Below are 14657 nucleotides of genomic sequence, written 5' to 3'. Positions count from 1 at the left end.
GCACTTTGTCTCTGCCCCTCCTCATCCAGCACTCCTCCCCCATCAGACTGATTTGTTTGTTCCTTAACATGTGCATGTAAACGCAGACATGTAGCACTCGTCTTCTCTGTCTGACGCAAGTCACTTAACAAATTGTCCTGCAGTGTAACACACATATTGCTATAGATGACAAGATTTATTTTCATTTATTTATTGTTATGCCAGTTCTGGGACTTGAACTCAGGGCCTAGACACTGTCCCTGAGAGGTTTTTTGTTTGTTTGTTTTTGTCAAGGCAAGTGCTCTACCACTTGAGCCACAGCTCCACTTCTGCCTTTTTGATGCTTAGTTGGAGATAAGTTTCATGGATTTCCCTGCCTGGGCTGGCTTTGAACCCCAATTCTCAGATCTCAGCCTCCTGAGATCTGTAATCCTAGCCTCCTAGCTAGGATTACAGGTGTGAGCCACTGGTGCCTGGCTCACTTTTATGTTTGAGTAATATTCTATTGTGTAGACATGTCATATTTCTCTGTGACATAACAATTCTTTGTTTCTCCAATGATCATTTTTTAACTTGACAGTATCTCTGAGGGAAAACATATGTGGTCTGAAGTCTGTGTTTAAGGCCTCATGGGACTGCATAGGGTCTCAGAAGCCAAAATTGCCAACGTGAGTGGCAGCCTGGTATTCTGTGGCTTCTCAGTTAGTCCCAGGATAGGTTGATGATTTTCTCCTTCCAGCACGCTTCTGAAGCGTTCCCATGTCTTCCCTCTCCCAGTAGCTTCTTCTGTTGGATCATAAGGAAGCAACATCCTACTGCAAGGTAGTGCCCATTCCGTTTGGTATCCAGAAGCTGATGTTTTCCTCTCCTTTTGTCCTTCTTATTTCCTGGGTGAAAATCAGTTTGTGCTCTGAGGTATAAACTCCCAGGGAAATCCAACAGAGGAGGCCTGACCAGTCCCTACACACGGCCCTGTCATTTGGTCACTGCCATTTAAGATGCATAATTAGAAGCTTTCTTATGTGGGCAAAACAACATAACATTTTGCTTTGGAAAAGGTTAGGGTCTCAGTCAGAAGGTGGAGCAGACCTCCTCAGGTTTGGAGAGTGCTCTCATTTCAGTTGCTCTCATGGTGCATGTAAAAGAAGGATTTTCAGTACAGCAAACTAGAAACTGATGCATCCTAGCTTTGGATAGAGAATCTGCCTCCATGGCTCAGTAATTACTTCCCCTCTCATCTTTTTTTTTTTTTGTCGGTCGTGGGGCCTGAACTCTGGGCCTGGGCACTGTCCCTCAGCTCTTCAGCTCAAGGCTAATGCTCTACCACCACTTGAACCTCAGCCCCACTTCTGGCTTTTTCTGCTTACGTGGTGCTGAGGAATTGAACCCAGGACCTCATGCATGCAAGGCAAGCACTCTACCACTGAGCCACCTTCCCCAGCCCCTTCCCCTCTCATCTTGTTTGACATCTTTATCATGTGTGCCCAGCAGAAGACTGGCTGTGAGTTGTGATTTTACTGCTGAGGATGTTTTGCGGAAGGCACACAGCAGGATCTTGCATGAGAATTTAGGCCAGAAGAAAGTGTACCAGGAGGAGGAAACAGCCTGATTTTCCGTGTTTTGTGTAAATCTTTTATTTTGGTTGGTTATGGTGCTTGAACTCTGGGTATGGGCGCTGTCCCTCAGTTCTTCAGCTTAAGGCAAGCACTCTACCACTTGAGCCACAGTGCCACTTCCTCTTTCTCTGTGTGTGTGTGTGTGTGTGTGTGTGTGTTTATTCCACCTTCCTGTCTTCTTCTCTTTTATGGGTAGCATTTTAGTTTTTCATGGTCATTAAATTTGTAAGTGTGCTTTAAGTTTCTATGTTTTATGAAGACTCAATTTCTATCATTTTAGTTCTCAGCACCATCAAAACTAATTCCAGTTTTTCTCTTTAGGAATTACAGCTCTCAGATCATTAAATATTTTTATCTTCTTCCCAAACTTTGAAGGATTGACCCACTATCTGAGGAAAAAATTAGATTATTTGATTTAACTTAGGTAAGAGAGAGTCCTGGTTCCAACCATTTTTTTTTTCAAACAGGCTAACGTTTTCAGTTTTGAGTATAGGTCATTGCTAGGAAGTGGACGGGATTTGTTAGTTTTTCTTGTTTTTTTTTTACTTTTTGCTGTCATCCAGATAAAGCAGAGAGTGGAAAATAGTGTACCTCAATTCTCACAACAAATCTTGCCATAGGAAGTAAGTCCAGATAGAGGCAAGGCCTTCCAAGTGGGGTGTTCAGTGACTGACAGGACTTGTCTCCAGTGTGCAGGGTGAACGTTAGGATGCTGGGGTGTGTAATGGGAACTGGGGGTGTGTAATGAGAGCTAGGGGTGTGTAAGACTGAAATGAAAACAGATGGAAAGCCAAATTCCCATAGCCCCATGTAACCGCCTTGAGTTACTCTTCTCACCTTATGTAGCGCTGCTTCAGTGTGGGATGTGCACCTGAAATTGATCTTGAAAGGGTGATGCTGGGGGCTAGAAGTTAGCACAGCATAGGCCTGTGAGAGTAGGAGGCAGCAGAGGTGTCTTCTAGCTGGAAGGCTTACAGAGGCAGCAGGTTCTGGAGCAGCAGCCCCTGATCATTGTCTTTACTTTGGATAATCAGTGATTTATAAAGTAGTATAATGATGAGCCACTGGAATTGGAAGTCAGCTTGTTCTTGGCTGTTTTGTTCTACAAAGAGATATATGTACACAGTATATTTACAAAAGTAAGAACAAGAATAAAATTATCCACAATTCCTTCATAGAAGGAGTATAATTTTTTTTTTTTTTTTTTGGTCGTGGGCCTGAACTCTGGGCCTGGGTGCTGTCCCTCAGCTCTTCAGCTCAAGGCGAGCGCTCTACCACTGAGCCACCTCCACAGCCCAGAAGGATTATAATTTATAATTTTAATATTTGCTTCAACATTAAAAATTGTGTTTATTGAATAATTTCAAGAACTGAGCTTGAATTTAGTATCTACCTGTGCAAAATTAGGAAATTCATTTAAAATAATTCAATCTTTATTTTATAATCTGTGAAATATTCTTTACTGGTTATTTTGCAAGAAAAGACATGAAAGTCTTTAAATTTTTAGGACTAAAGAACTGAATATCATAAATTTTGTGCTTCTATCCAGAAAGAAATGCTCAACAAAAAAGTAAAAGCAACATTTATTGTAGCAAAGCTCTTGAAGTAATTGTCTTAGCTGCAATTATGTAAGAGACTGGGAACACAATTCAGATGAGCACACAACTTAGGGCCAGACATCAGGAGCTGAGCAATCCAAAAGCCAAGTTTAAGGAGGATATGACTACCTGTGAAATGTAGACCTGAGGCTGGAGGGTTAGGCATTTGACATGTTAAGCATCTGTCAAAGAGAGAATGAAGTCATGGAAGAAAGAAGCATATGGAGGATAAACTGAGGGAGCATGAAATGCAAAACCAAGAGTATTTTCCCCAGAAGTTTTGGTAGAAACTTATTTTAAATGGGAGATGTAGGGAGCAGAGAGTGCAGAAAAGTTTTCTGAAGATGTCATCCTAAATCATGTTGGGAAAAGTAGGAAGGAAATGGAACTTATTGGTAAGGGGAAAAAATGGCACCTGACATGAAAAAGATGGAAGAGTGGAAATGGGCAGTAACCATGAAAAGGACAGCACAGTGTCTGTCAGTAAGGGGTGGTGACTATGTTACATTATGAAAAGTTTAAGATGAATTGGTAAAATTACTGAAACCCAAGCAGCCAAAGAGCTCCAGAATCTAACGAGATTGCAAGTTCCAGTTCTGAGGCACTATGTCCAAGAGGAAATTAAGAAGCAGAAGTTTCTTCACTGCGAATATGTCTCCTCTTAAAGTCTTAGATACTTGTGTTTCTATTCTATTCTTGATATGCACTAAGATTCAAAGAAATTAAATTCTGAGGTCAAATAAGCAAATAATCCAAGAGTTGGAGAAGTTCTGGGGCAGTTTCTGTAAGCAACCGTGTGCCACGCCTGGTGGTCCTCAGATTGGAAGCTCTGCAGCCACGACACACCTCTCTGCTCACAAATTAGAGCTTCTGTCTGTGCTCTTCAGGTGACTCTCTCCAGGGTCGGCCCGGCCCACGCGAAGCCGAGGGGTGGAGGAAGTCTCTCAGTGCTATCTGAATTTGTGTTGCTGGGACTCACGAGTTCTTGGGACATGCAGATTCTTCTTTTTCGCCACGTGCTATGTAGCCAGTGTGCTGGGAAACCTCCTCTCCGTGCTCACCATCCTGTCAGACCGCCGCTCGCACTCGCCCATGGACTTCTTCCTGGCGAACCTCTCCTTCATGGGCACGGGTGTGGCCAGCGTCGCGTCTCCAAAGATGGTGTACGACCTCCTCAGAGCGCACGAAGTCATCTCCCGGCACGGTGCCTCGCTCAGGTGTTCTTCGTCCGCACGGTGGGAGGAACGGAGATGGTGCTGCTCGTCATCCGTCGCCCTCTGCAAGCCCCTCCGCTACCTCACCACCAGGAGCCCCAGGACCTGCGCCTCTCTTTGGGCTCTGGCCTGGACTGCGGGCCTGCTCCGCTCCGTGGCCCAGTTGGCCTGTGCGGTGAGCTTACCCTTCTGTGGCACCAACACCATGGGTAGCTTTTACTGTGACTTTCCACGGTTCATCAAACTTGCGTGCACTGACTCAGACAGCCTGGAGTTCCTGGTGGCCGCTAACAGCGGCTTCGTCTCCACGGCACCTTCTTCATCCTGATGGCCCTTCCGTCTTCATCCCGGTCCCGGCGTATTTCTCTGAATTTGCATAGTATTTACTCTGCAACTACCATGAGGGGGAATCTATACTTGCCCATTTTTCATAGCCAAACCATCCATGAAATGGTGCACAAGATGAATGCACAGCCTCTTCATTGCCATTTTCATGTCTTTGTTCCTGAGTGTATAAATGACAGGATTCAAAACAGGAGTGATAAATGCATCAAAAATAGCAAGATACTTATCCAGGTGTGATGTGGGAGAGGGCCATGTGTAGAAAAACATCAAGGGCCCAAAGAACAAGACGACAACTGTGACATGAGCTGACAGAGTAGAGAGGGCCTTAGACAAAGCCCTGGAAGCCCCTTTCCAGACAGTGAACAGAATAAAGGCATAGGAGATGACCAGCAGGACAAAGGAACCCACAGAGAGGAGCCCACTGTTGATGGTGACCATGAGCTCAAGGTCTCGCGTGTCTGTGCAGGCCAGCCTGAGGAGTCGAGGAAGGTCACAGTAGAAGCTGTCCAGTACATTAGGGCCACAGAAAGGCAACTCTACCACAAATGCTAATTGGACCCACGAGTGGATGAGGCCGATGGCCCAGGAAGTGAGTAAAAAGCACAGGCAGGCGCGCGGGCTCATGATGGTCAGGTAGTGCAGGGGCCGGCAGATGGCCAGGTACCGGTCAAAGGCCATGGCCATGAGCAGCACCATCTCTGTGCCCCCAACTGCGTGGCTGAAGAAGATCTGGGCAATACAGCCCTCAAATGAGATGGTTTTGTGTTTCTTGAAAATGCTAGAAATCATCTTAGGAGCTGTAATTGAGCCAAATACAATGTCAATGACTGAGAGGTTAGCCAGAAAAAAATACATGGGGGAATGCAGATGAGCATCATCTAAGGTTACAGTGACCACAACGACCAGGTTGCCGGCGACGCTTGCAAAGTAGAACAGCAAGGAGAAGACAAAAAGCAGAAGCTGCATCTCCCGTGAACTCGTGAGCCCCAGAAGCACAAACTCCGACACTACAGAGTGATTCATTGCACTTGATGATTCAGATACGAGTCAACATTCGTGCTTCCTAAGGAAAGGAAGAAAACGGAAAAAAGAAGACCTCAAACAACCCTAACTAGTCAAGAATCAATGTTCAAGAAAGGAAGCTCTCACCATGAATAATTACCATCACACACAGCAAAATGACCTTCATCATGTGGATGTGACCCTCCTACTTGGAGGGGCTTCCAGGGGGCATTTTACAGCTGTTAAAACTATGACTTCTCAATCAGTCCCATATCCAGGCCTGTTTCTTATATTATTATTATTATTTGGTCCATCCTGGGCTTGAACTCAGGGCCTGGGCACTGTCTCTGAGCTGCTAGCACTCTGCCATTTGAGCCACAGCACTACACCCAGATTTTTTTTCTGAGTAGCTTATTGGACATAAGAGTCTTATGGACTTTCCCGCTAGGGCTGGCTTTGAACCATGATCCTTGGATCTCAGTCTCCTGAGTAGCTAGGATTGTACCCGGATCTCATCTGTTTTTGTTTGGGATTACATATATATACTTTTTCCTTCTGCCCATGAAGAGTTCATGTTTGAATTCTTTGATTTCTCACGAATAGATGTGGTTGTAGTCAGCCTTACAAGTCACCTAACAAGTGCTCAGGCACAGCTTTCAAAGTCTGTTTTGTTATTTCACATTGCTGAATTAGGCTTTGAATTTGGCTTTGAAAATTTCTCTTCATTTTTCAACTTTAGATGGTTCTTTCATTCTGTTCTCCAATGCACAAACCCAGTTCTCAAAGGGTGCCAGTTAGAGTCTGTACCTTGGTGACAGCCCCTAGGCTGCAACATGTCTCTATAAGCCAACTGCTCTGCTGGCACTTATTTTGCATTGTTCTCCCGATGATGGATATCTCCACCTCTATGAATACCATGTAGCTTCCTGGCTGGAGATGTAGCTCCGCGGTAGAGCATTTGTACCATATTTATGAGATCCTAGCTGTGTGTGACTCCCAGAGCTGCAAAAACAAACTGCAGCTTGTTGGAGCGAGGAGTCACACCTTTCATAGGGACCCCGCCATCACACTGACCAGCCGTAACTAACACAATCAGTCGCACAGTAAGTGCTTCCTACCTGCCCCAGGAACAGGACTGAAGAATGACCCCGAGTTGAGAGAGGACATTGTGATTCGTTGAGGTCAGTATCAGTGGGATGTGGACAGTATGCCAGGCATACATTCTCACAGCATCTCAAGATCACTCCTGTAACTGTTTAATCACACAAAGAAATAGTTGTGTAAGAATCCCACATGTAATTAAAGATTGGGAGCTGGGTGTGGTGAGACCTATGAGCAACAAGGAGAAATTCATAATGAAGTGGAACAAGTAGTGTTTCCCCTAAACTGAAATTTGGATGGTTAAAAGGACAAAACACTGTAGCAAAAGAAATAATGGTAAAGATGACCATGTATTTATAGTAAACAGAGCAAAGATAAAAGAGGGTTTATTGGGTCACACAGGAAAAAATGAATTTCTGTGTAAAATTCATACAAAGAGCTGGGCACCAGTAATGCATGCCTGTAATCCCAGCTACTCAGGAGGATCTTGGTTCAAAGCCAGCTCAAGCAGGAAAGTCTGTGAGACTCTCATCTCCAATTAACCAGCAAAAAGCCAGAAGGAAAGCTGTGGCTCAAGTGGTAGAGCGCTTGCCTTGAGCACAAAAGCTCAGGGACAATGCCCAGGCCTTGAGTTCAAGCCCAGGACTGGCGTGCATGCACACGTGTGCATACACACACACGCACACACACACATCATACAAAGAGCCTACTTGGTAGTCAAGGTGGATATTTTTTTTAAAAAGTTAAAATGTTTCTAACATCAGAAGGGAAACAATTTAACACCAGATGGAAAGATGAGAAAAAGGAAAAGAGACCAAGTTGGTCACTTAGAAGGAAAATTAGGACAAGGAGGAAGAGATGGTAGAGTAGGAGTTTGCCCAAATATGCAATTTTAAAAGGTCCAGTGCCCCGAAGTTCTTTCTATGAGCATCCATCCCTTGGGTTGCATGCTTTTAGGTCAAGACACTGCAGTCTCGAGTTTTGCATGTACAGCTAAGGAAAGGTACTATTATAGACAAATACATGATCAAATGGCTTTCCCTAGCTGAAATCTTAAGAATGCAAGAAATGAAAATTTTGCTGAGGAAAGCGTGATCACTTTTAAATCAGTCTTCTGCCAAGAAGGCTTGCGTGGGTCTGTGCTGCCATAGAGTGTTTAGGAGCCAAAGGGCTGTGTATGGGAGCCACAGAATAGGAGAAATAGAGCAAAGCACAGAGTTTCCCTACTTTAAAATCTATTGAAGAGCCAGGCGCCGGTGGCTTACGCCTGTAATCCTAGCTACTCAGGAGGCTGAGATCTGAGGATCACGGTTCAAAGCCAGCCCCGGCAGGAAAGTCAGTGAGACTCGTCTCCAATTAACCACCAGAAAACCAGAAGTGGCACTGGAGCTCAAGTGGTAGAGTGTTCACCTTGAGCTGAAGAGCTGAGGGACAGAGCCCAGGCCCAGAGACCAAGCCCCATGACCACCACCACCAACAACAAAATCTATTAAAGAGCAAAGAAGAGAAAAACAATACAAATAGCCAATGTCGGTGTATCTGCAAACTCACTTAGCTCTTGTCTCAAGTCCTGAGGCCCTGTGAGTGATGAGTGCTCACCTTCGAGTGGCTTCTGAGGACGATGCTGGGCTGAGGGTCCCACAGCCCTCTGGACAGAATGCGCCCGCTCCCATGCTCACTGCCAGCTTGGGGCATTCCCTGAGAGATTTTAGTTCTGTCTTCATTTGTGGGGCATTGGACAACAACACCTTAGGATAGATCATGATAACGTGTGTGTGCACACACATGTGTATGTGAGTGCATACACATGCATACATGTGCCAGCAACACATGCAGTTAAGAAAAATAAAACTGTAAGCCCAGGAGCTGACGCCTGTAATCGTAGCTACTCAGAGGCTGATTGTGGTTCAAAGCCAGCTCAAGCATCAAAGTCCACGAGACATATCTCCAGTTAGCCACCAAAAAGCTGGAAGTGGAGCTGTGGCCCAAGGTTAGAGTGCCAGCCTTGAGTACCAAGGCCCAAGAGCAGCGTCCAGGCTGAGTTTAAACCCCAAGGCTGGCACCAAAATAAAAGATCAATCATCATCAGCAACAACAACAAGAAGAAAACACTTGTTTGTCACTAAAACCTAATACATCTTCTCCTCCATACAGTTGAGCTGTTACTAGACAGCAGAACTGTTAGGAAGATAATAAGCATATGTGTCCTCATTTTCCATGGTTTCAGCAAGGTTCTGGAAACAGTTCACAAAATGTACCCTTGTTCTGTACTGAGCCACGCCCGGAAGTGGGCTTCAGGGCTGCAGGTGCAGCCTCCCTGCCCGGTCCATCTTGAGTCATCGAAATCCTGGTCAACAGTTACGACACTTCACAGGTGCATGCAGTTCATGTCCAGGCTCCAGTCTCAGTCACCACCCTTCCCCTTCCCCTGCTTCATCAGGCATCCGTCTGGGTGGCTATCCTCAGGCTAGCACTGCGGTGCATCGATGTGTGGAAGATGCTTCCATAACGGGAAACATGACCTAAGTTACTGCACTGACCAAATCAGGTTATAATTATCTACCACTGTGAGAGTGAAGTCAATTAACGCAGGAAATTGTCTCTTAGAATATATAATCACTGTGACTAATGTAACAAAGGAAATGCACATAATGAGTCACAGGAGGGCAACAGGACATTGGAATCTTCAGGAAAAACCAATCTCTAGCATCTTTCCCACAAACTTAACTCCTAAGAATACATGATATCTAAATAGAATGTGGGATCCAGAATTGAATCGGGAACAGAAACAAACACAATGGAAAAACTGGAGAAACTTAAATAAATTCTGATTTAGCTACTAGTAAAGTTGATATCACAGTTTTTGGACAATGTACCATGAAGGTATAAGATGATAACATTAAGAGACACTAAAACTGGGTTAAAAGTATAAGAGAACTCTCTGTATCAACTTTGCAATATTGCTGCAAAGCTAAAATTATTCCAAAATAAAACCTTCATTAAAAATAGAACTAGAGCCAGGCACTAATGGCTCACACCTGTAATCCTAGCTACTCAGGAGGCTGAGATCTGAGGATCGTGGTTCAAAGCCAGCCTGGGCAGAAAAAGCCATAAGAGTCATCTCTGATATGCTACCAGAAAATCAGAAGTGGTGCTGTGGTTCAACTGGTAGAGCACTCGCCTTGAGCTGAAGAGCTCAGGACAGTGCCCAGACCCAGATTTCAAGCCCTACGACCAACAACAAAAACAAACCCAAAAAACCCCCTTAGAACTAGAGCTGGGTGCTGGTGGCTCATGCCTGTCTTCCTAACTACTCAGGATGCTGAGATCTGAGAATCATGGTTCGAAGCCAGACCAGTTAGGAAAGTCTAAGATTCTCATCTCCAATAAACTACTCAGAAAAATCCAGAAGAGGTGCTGTAGCTCAAGTGTTGGTGTTGGCCTTGAGCAACAGGAGCTTAGGGACAGCATCTAGGACCAGAGGTCAAGGTCCAGCACTGGAAAAAAAATTAAAGAAGATATGTAAAATAGGACTGAATAGATTAATTGGTGAAAATCATGCCTGAACGATTGTTGAAATACTGCTGTATGATAGACACAAAATACAGGGACGATAATGTGAAGCACGGGTTAAAGATCAGCCCAACAGGGATGCCAGATGTATGGGAATATTAACTGGAATGATAGAGGACAGCCAAGGGCCGGAGGGCCATCAACAGGCGCACACGCTACTCATTACAACACTTCCTAAGATGGGGAAACTCTGAAGTAATTTCTAATTTATTTTAAAATTCAAAACTCTATGGAAAGGCCAGAGCAAGGCAAGAATCCCTCTCTTCACCCCCGGTGATGTGGGCGCTGGCCCTGTCACCCTTCCTGCCGGACAGCTGCTCTCCCTGGGAGAGTGGGTGGGAGCTCGCAGGGCCGGAGGTGGAGGGGGCACTGGCTTCTTCCCTGGACCATGCTGCCTCAGGCACCTCTGCCACGGGTCTCCCTGAGCAGACACCCGGTGTCTGCAGGCAGCACGTGCCCAGGCATTTGGGTTTCATCTGCACAACTCCTTTCTCCAAGCTTGTGAGAGTTTTTTTCCTAGACTGGGCCATTAATTTTATTTCATTCACACACAGCTCTACCAGCATAATTACCTTTTCTGTTACAGATGAGGAAACTAAGACTAACATGTGACTAACAGATGTCCACACTGTTCATACTTGTTAGCTGAAATCCAAAGGTACTTCTTCTTTTTTTTTTTTTAAATTAAATGTTATTACAAAGGTGAGATCCTAGGGGTTACAGTTACACAAGTCAGGTAAAGAGCTCATTTCTTTTTGGACAACGTTGCCCCCTTCCCTTGCTCTCTCCCAGTTTTTCCTTCCTTTCCCTGCACCTACAAGTTATAGAGCTCATTTTCAACGTAGTGTCCAGTGGCTTTAAGTTCTAATAATGTTAACTTCTCCTTTATTTTCCCATCCCTAGATCTGAAAAATGTTTCCTACTGATCCATCTTAGAGTTTCTTCAAATAACTTCCTAACAATTGCCAAAGACATAAACCACATTGGAGTTTGTTAAATATCTAGCTGTCTTTTATTTGCACGTCTAGAACCAGGCAACTCCTCACTGTACAATTTGGAATGAATGCACTGAGTGGAGGATGTTGGCTTTTTAAGCGCAAAAGGACAAGGAAAAAAAGAACCAATGACAAAGTGTGGAATAATTGCTGCAGAGTTGTTCCCTTTATTGGTTCATGCAGAGGTTCTTCCCAATTATACTGGCTCTAGTTTTGTAAAACAAACAATCAACCAGCCAGACCCATTTTTCATTAGTATACATGAGATTGTACAAAGCCAGGGTGCCACCATGACATTTCCATACATTCAGAAAATGTTCTTTGATCATGCTCACCCCAACTATTACTCTTCCCTATTTCCACTCCTCCCTCCCACTTTTCATTTCAAATTTCACTTGCTTGGCACTTGACTCCAAAAGAAATGGATGTGGGTGTTCTCCCGGAAGGTCATCAGTCATCTTGGGAGCCGGGAGGACAGAGCATCAAATCCATGATGGAAAGGTTGGCTAGGAGGAAGTGCGTGGGGGAGTGCAGACAGAGGTCTGAGGTCACAGCCAGCAGCGAGACGTTTCTTACCAGATGTGTCACATAGAACGCCCAGGAACAGAGGAAGCAGCTGGAGGGTCCCAGGAACTCCATCTCAGACACCACAGAGCGGCTGGCCCCATCCGTGGCCTCCACTTTCCTGCACCCTGAGGGACGAGGGTGAGGAGAAGCCCTCATTTAGGGCCTGCAGTGCCCGTCTCGGTAAAACCATGTGCAAACATCGTCAGGAGGCTAAAGATTGCACTGTTCCTTCAGAGACAGCTTTAGTCATAAAGCAGCTCCTGTCCTCTGTTCCATATCTGATTGCCAGAATGTACTATACAGAACAGCTCTTGCATGCATGTGGAGGGGGCCTCAGTTGTATTTAAAGTATGACTTTAGGAAGTGGTGCCGTAGCTCAAGTGGTAGAGTGCTCGCCTTGAGTTGAAGAGCTGAGGGACAATGCCCAGGCCCAGAGTTCAAGCCCCACGACCCACAAAAATAAATAAATAAATAAATAAAGTATGACTTTATAGTCCTGCTCATAGGTGATGGCTCCGCGAAAGCCTTCGGATATAACTTTATACAATCATTAGTTAATGTTAATATTAATTGAACATGCAATTATTGATATATAATATAATTATATTACATATAATTATATGGCATTATATACATTCTTTATATAAAGATACTTAACCTCATTGATAATTAAGTAGATCCATTCTGCAACCACAAATACTACCTTTTTTGGCAGACATTTAAACATTTGACAAAAACCTAGGGTTTAAAGGGGAAATGGAGGGGGCTGGGAAGGTGGCTCAGTGGTAGAGCACTTGGCTTGCATGCCTGAGGCCCTGGGTTCAATTCCTCAGCACCACATAAGCAAAAAGAAAAAAAACTGGAAGTGGCGCTGTGGCTCAAATGGTAGAGCGCTAGCCTTGAGCTGAAGAGCTGAGGGACAGCGTCCAGGCCCAGAGTTCAGGCCCCACGACCGGACCCCCCACCCCCCAAAAAAAAGGGGAAATGGAGGAACAGGCAGTCTTATACCTGGTAGTCAAAACGTAAAGTGATATTTTTCCAATTTAACAATGCTCCTGAACTTTTACATGCTCATATGGTTTGACCTAACTCTTGAACTTCTCAAGAAAAATCCCTGAATGTGTGTTTGTGCCTGTAAATACAGTGGACAAAGAATTCTTGTTATTTTTGTACAAGTATTGATTTTTAAGAGCAATAACCAATATTAACCTCAATATATATACTAGGAGACTAGGTGGATATCTTAGAATCAAATAGAAGGCTATTTAAAGAACTTATTTTAGATATCTTCCATGGAATACTATGCAGCTATATCTGAGATGGGTATCTATCTATCTATCTATCTATCAGTCATTATCATCATCTTGCACTTAGGATAGGTAGGGGAGAAATTGGCACCTCTTATTTTTTTCAAATCTCTGAATTTCAGTTTAAAAACAAAATTAGACAAATAAAATAACAGAAAATGCCTTAGATCTATACTAATAACAATTGTGCTTAGGGAGTAGTGAGAACAACAGAGAAAGCCTTTCGCTTGGTGCTCTTACTGTCTTAAAATGTTTTAGTGAGGGTCTGGAAAACCACATGGTTTGTATTTCCAGAGCACCTACAGCTGTAACTATAGCCTGTCTCTCAGATGAAGACAAGGATCTGAGGTTCCCTCCCAGCAGTCTCCATGTTTCTCCATTCCTACCCACACCTGCGCTCTAGGCCAACCTGCGTCCTCTTTCCTGAGCACACAGGAATCAAACGTCAAAGTTGATAATGGTCACTTGAGCAGAAAGAAGAGAGGCTAAGGATTCTGTGTGTAGGGAAGTGACATTTTAAAATCTTTTGCCCTCCTGCTTTTCGTGTTTGTGAGAAGACACGGCATAAGAATGAATATGAGTAACTTTCTAAAAAGTGAAAACAAAGCGTATCATTTCCACGGGTAGGGAGGGAGGGCGGAAAGGAAGAGGATGGCTTCCAGTGCCGGCTCTAGACTGTCACCCACACCCATGAGAAGAGATGTCCACAGCGCAGGCAAAACATGAGAGCGAGGTCTTTATCACGTTTGTGTCCCCGGCAGAGCTAGGGGAGGAACGCAAGGTTGGTGGGGAAGGACCTGCTGAACGCTGTGACAGTGAGGAAACGCCAGGGTACATGGCAGCCGGTCCCCACCCCCCTCCGCCGCCTCCGTCCCCACCACTCTTAGCGTCCGGACAGGCACATGAAGCACTTTAACCAAATCCCTTTGAGGAGGAGTATGAAAACTGGCTCCGCACGACTTGAGGAGGTGGCGCTGGCTTTCCCCTGTGTTGTGTCCATTGGCTATGCTTCCTACTTGGAGTTTATGAACGTGATTTGTTCTCTTCCCATTTCAAACAGATCTGCTAGTCCTAGCATGAATGCTATTTACTTTAGGGCATATAATGGTTGTGGATATTGTCTTGATATAGGTACCACTCAAGTTAGTGATAGATTGCTGCTTTACTATTACTCGTGGAAGTTCATAGGGGAGGTGAATGCTTCTATCTGGCCCTCTTCTTTTTCCCATCAGAACTTGCACCTCATTTCTTCATGTGAGAAATTCTTGTATCTTGTTTGAACTGAAAGTATCTGAGCCTTAGCTCCTACCAATGTATTCACATTGCATTGAATCATTTTTTTTTGTTGAGCTTTATTCCT

General features: G+C 44.5%; 1 protein-coding gene across 1 annotated transcript; it reads right to left on the bottom strand.

Annotated features, from left to right (window-relative positions):
- Positions 1-497: 497 nt before the first annotated feature.
- On the bottom strand, positions 498-5793 carry LOC122114664 (olfactory receptor 4F15-like). The gene is made up of 2 exons (XM_042687982.1): positions 4880-5793; positions 498-531 (listed from the first exon to the last, which is right to left on the bottom strand). The coding sequence occupies exons 1-2, from the start codon at positions 5773-5775 to the stop codon at positions 498-500; spliced, it is 930 nt and encodes a 309-aa protein (XP_042543916.1). The 5' UTR covers positions 5776-5793.
- Positions 5794-14657: the final 8864 nt, after the last annotated feature.

Source organism: Dipodomys spectabilis, unplaced genomic scaffold, assembly GCF_019054845.1.
Source record: "Dipodomys spectabilis isolate Male_0828 unplaced genomic scaffold, ASM1905484v1 ptg000108l, whole genome shotgun sequence".
NCBI classification, from domain to species: Eukaryota; Metazoa; Chordata; class Mammalia; order Rodentia; family Heteromyidae; genus Dipodomys; species Dipodomys spectabilis.
The sequence above is the reverse complement of the archived record's forward strand: the minus strand, read 5'-3'. Positions and strand labels throughout refer to the sequence as shown.

Bases quoted from the DNA above. Each gene is read 5' to 3' on its own strand.
- LOC122114664 (XM_042687982.1), bottom strand. From the start codon at position 5,775: ATGAATCACTCTGTAGTGTCGGAGTTTGTGCTTCTGGGGCTCACGAGT. The intron at 532-4,879 runs GTGCATTCATCT...TGATCATTGGAG, and splicing joins AAAATGGCAATGAAGAGGCT to AAACAAAGAATTGTTATGTC.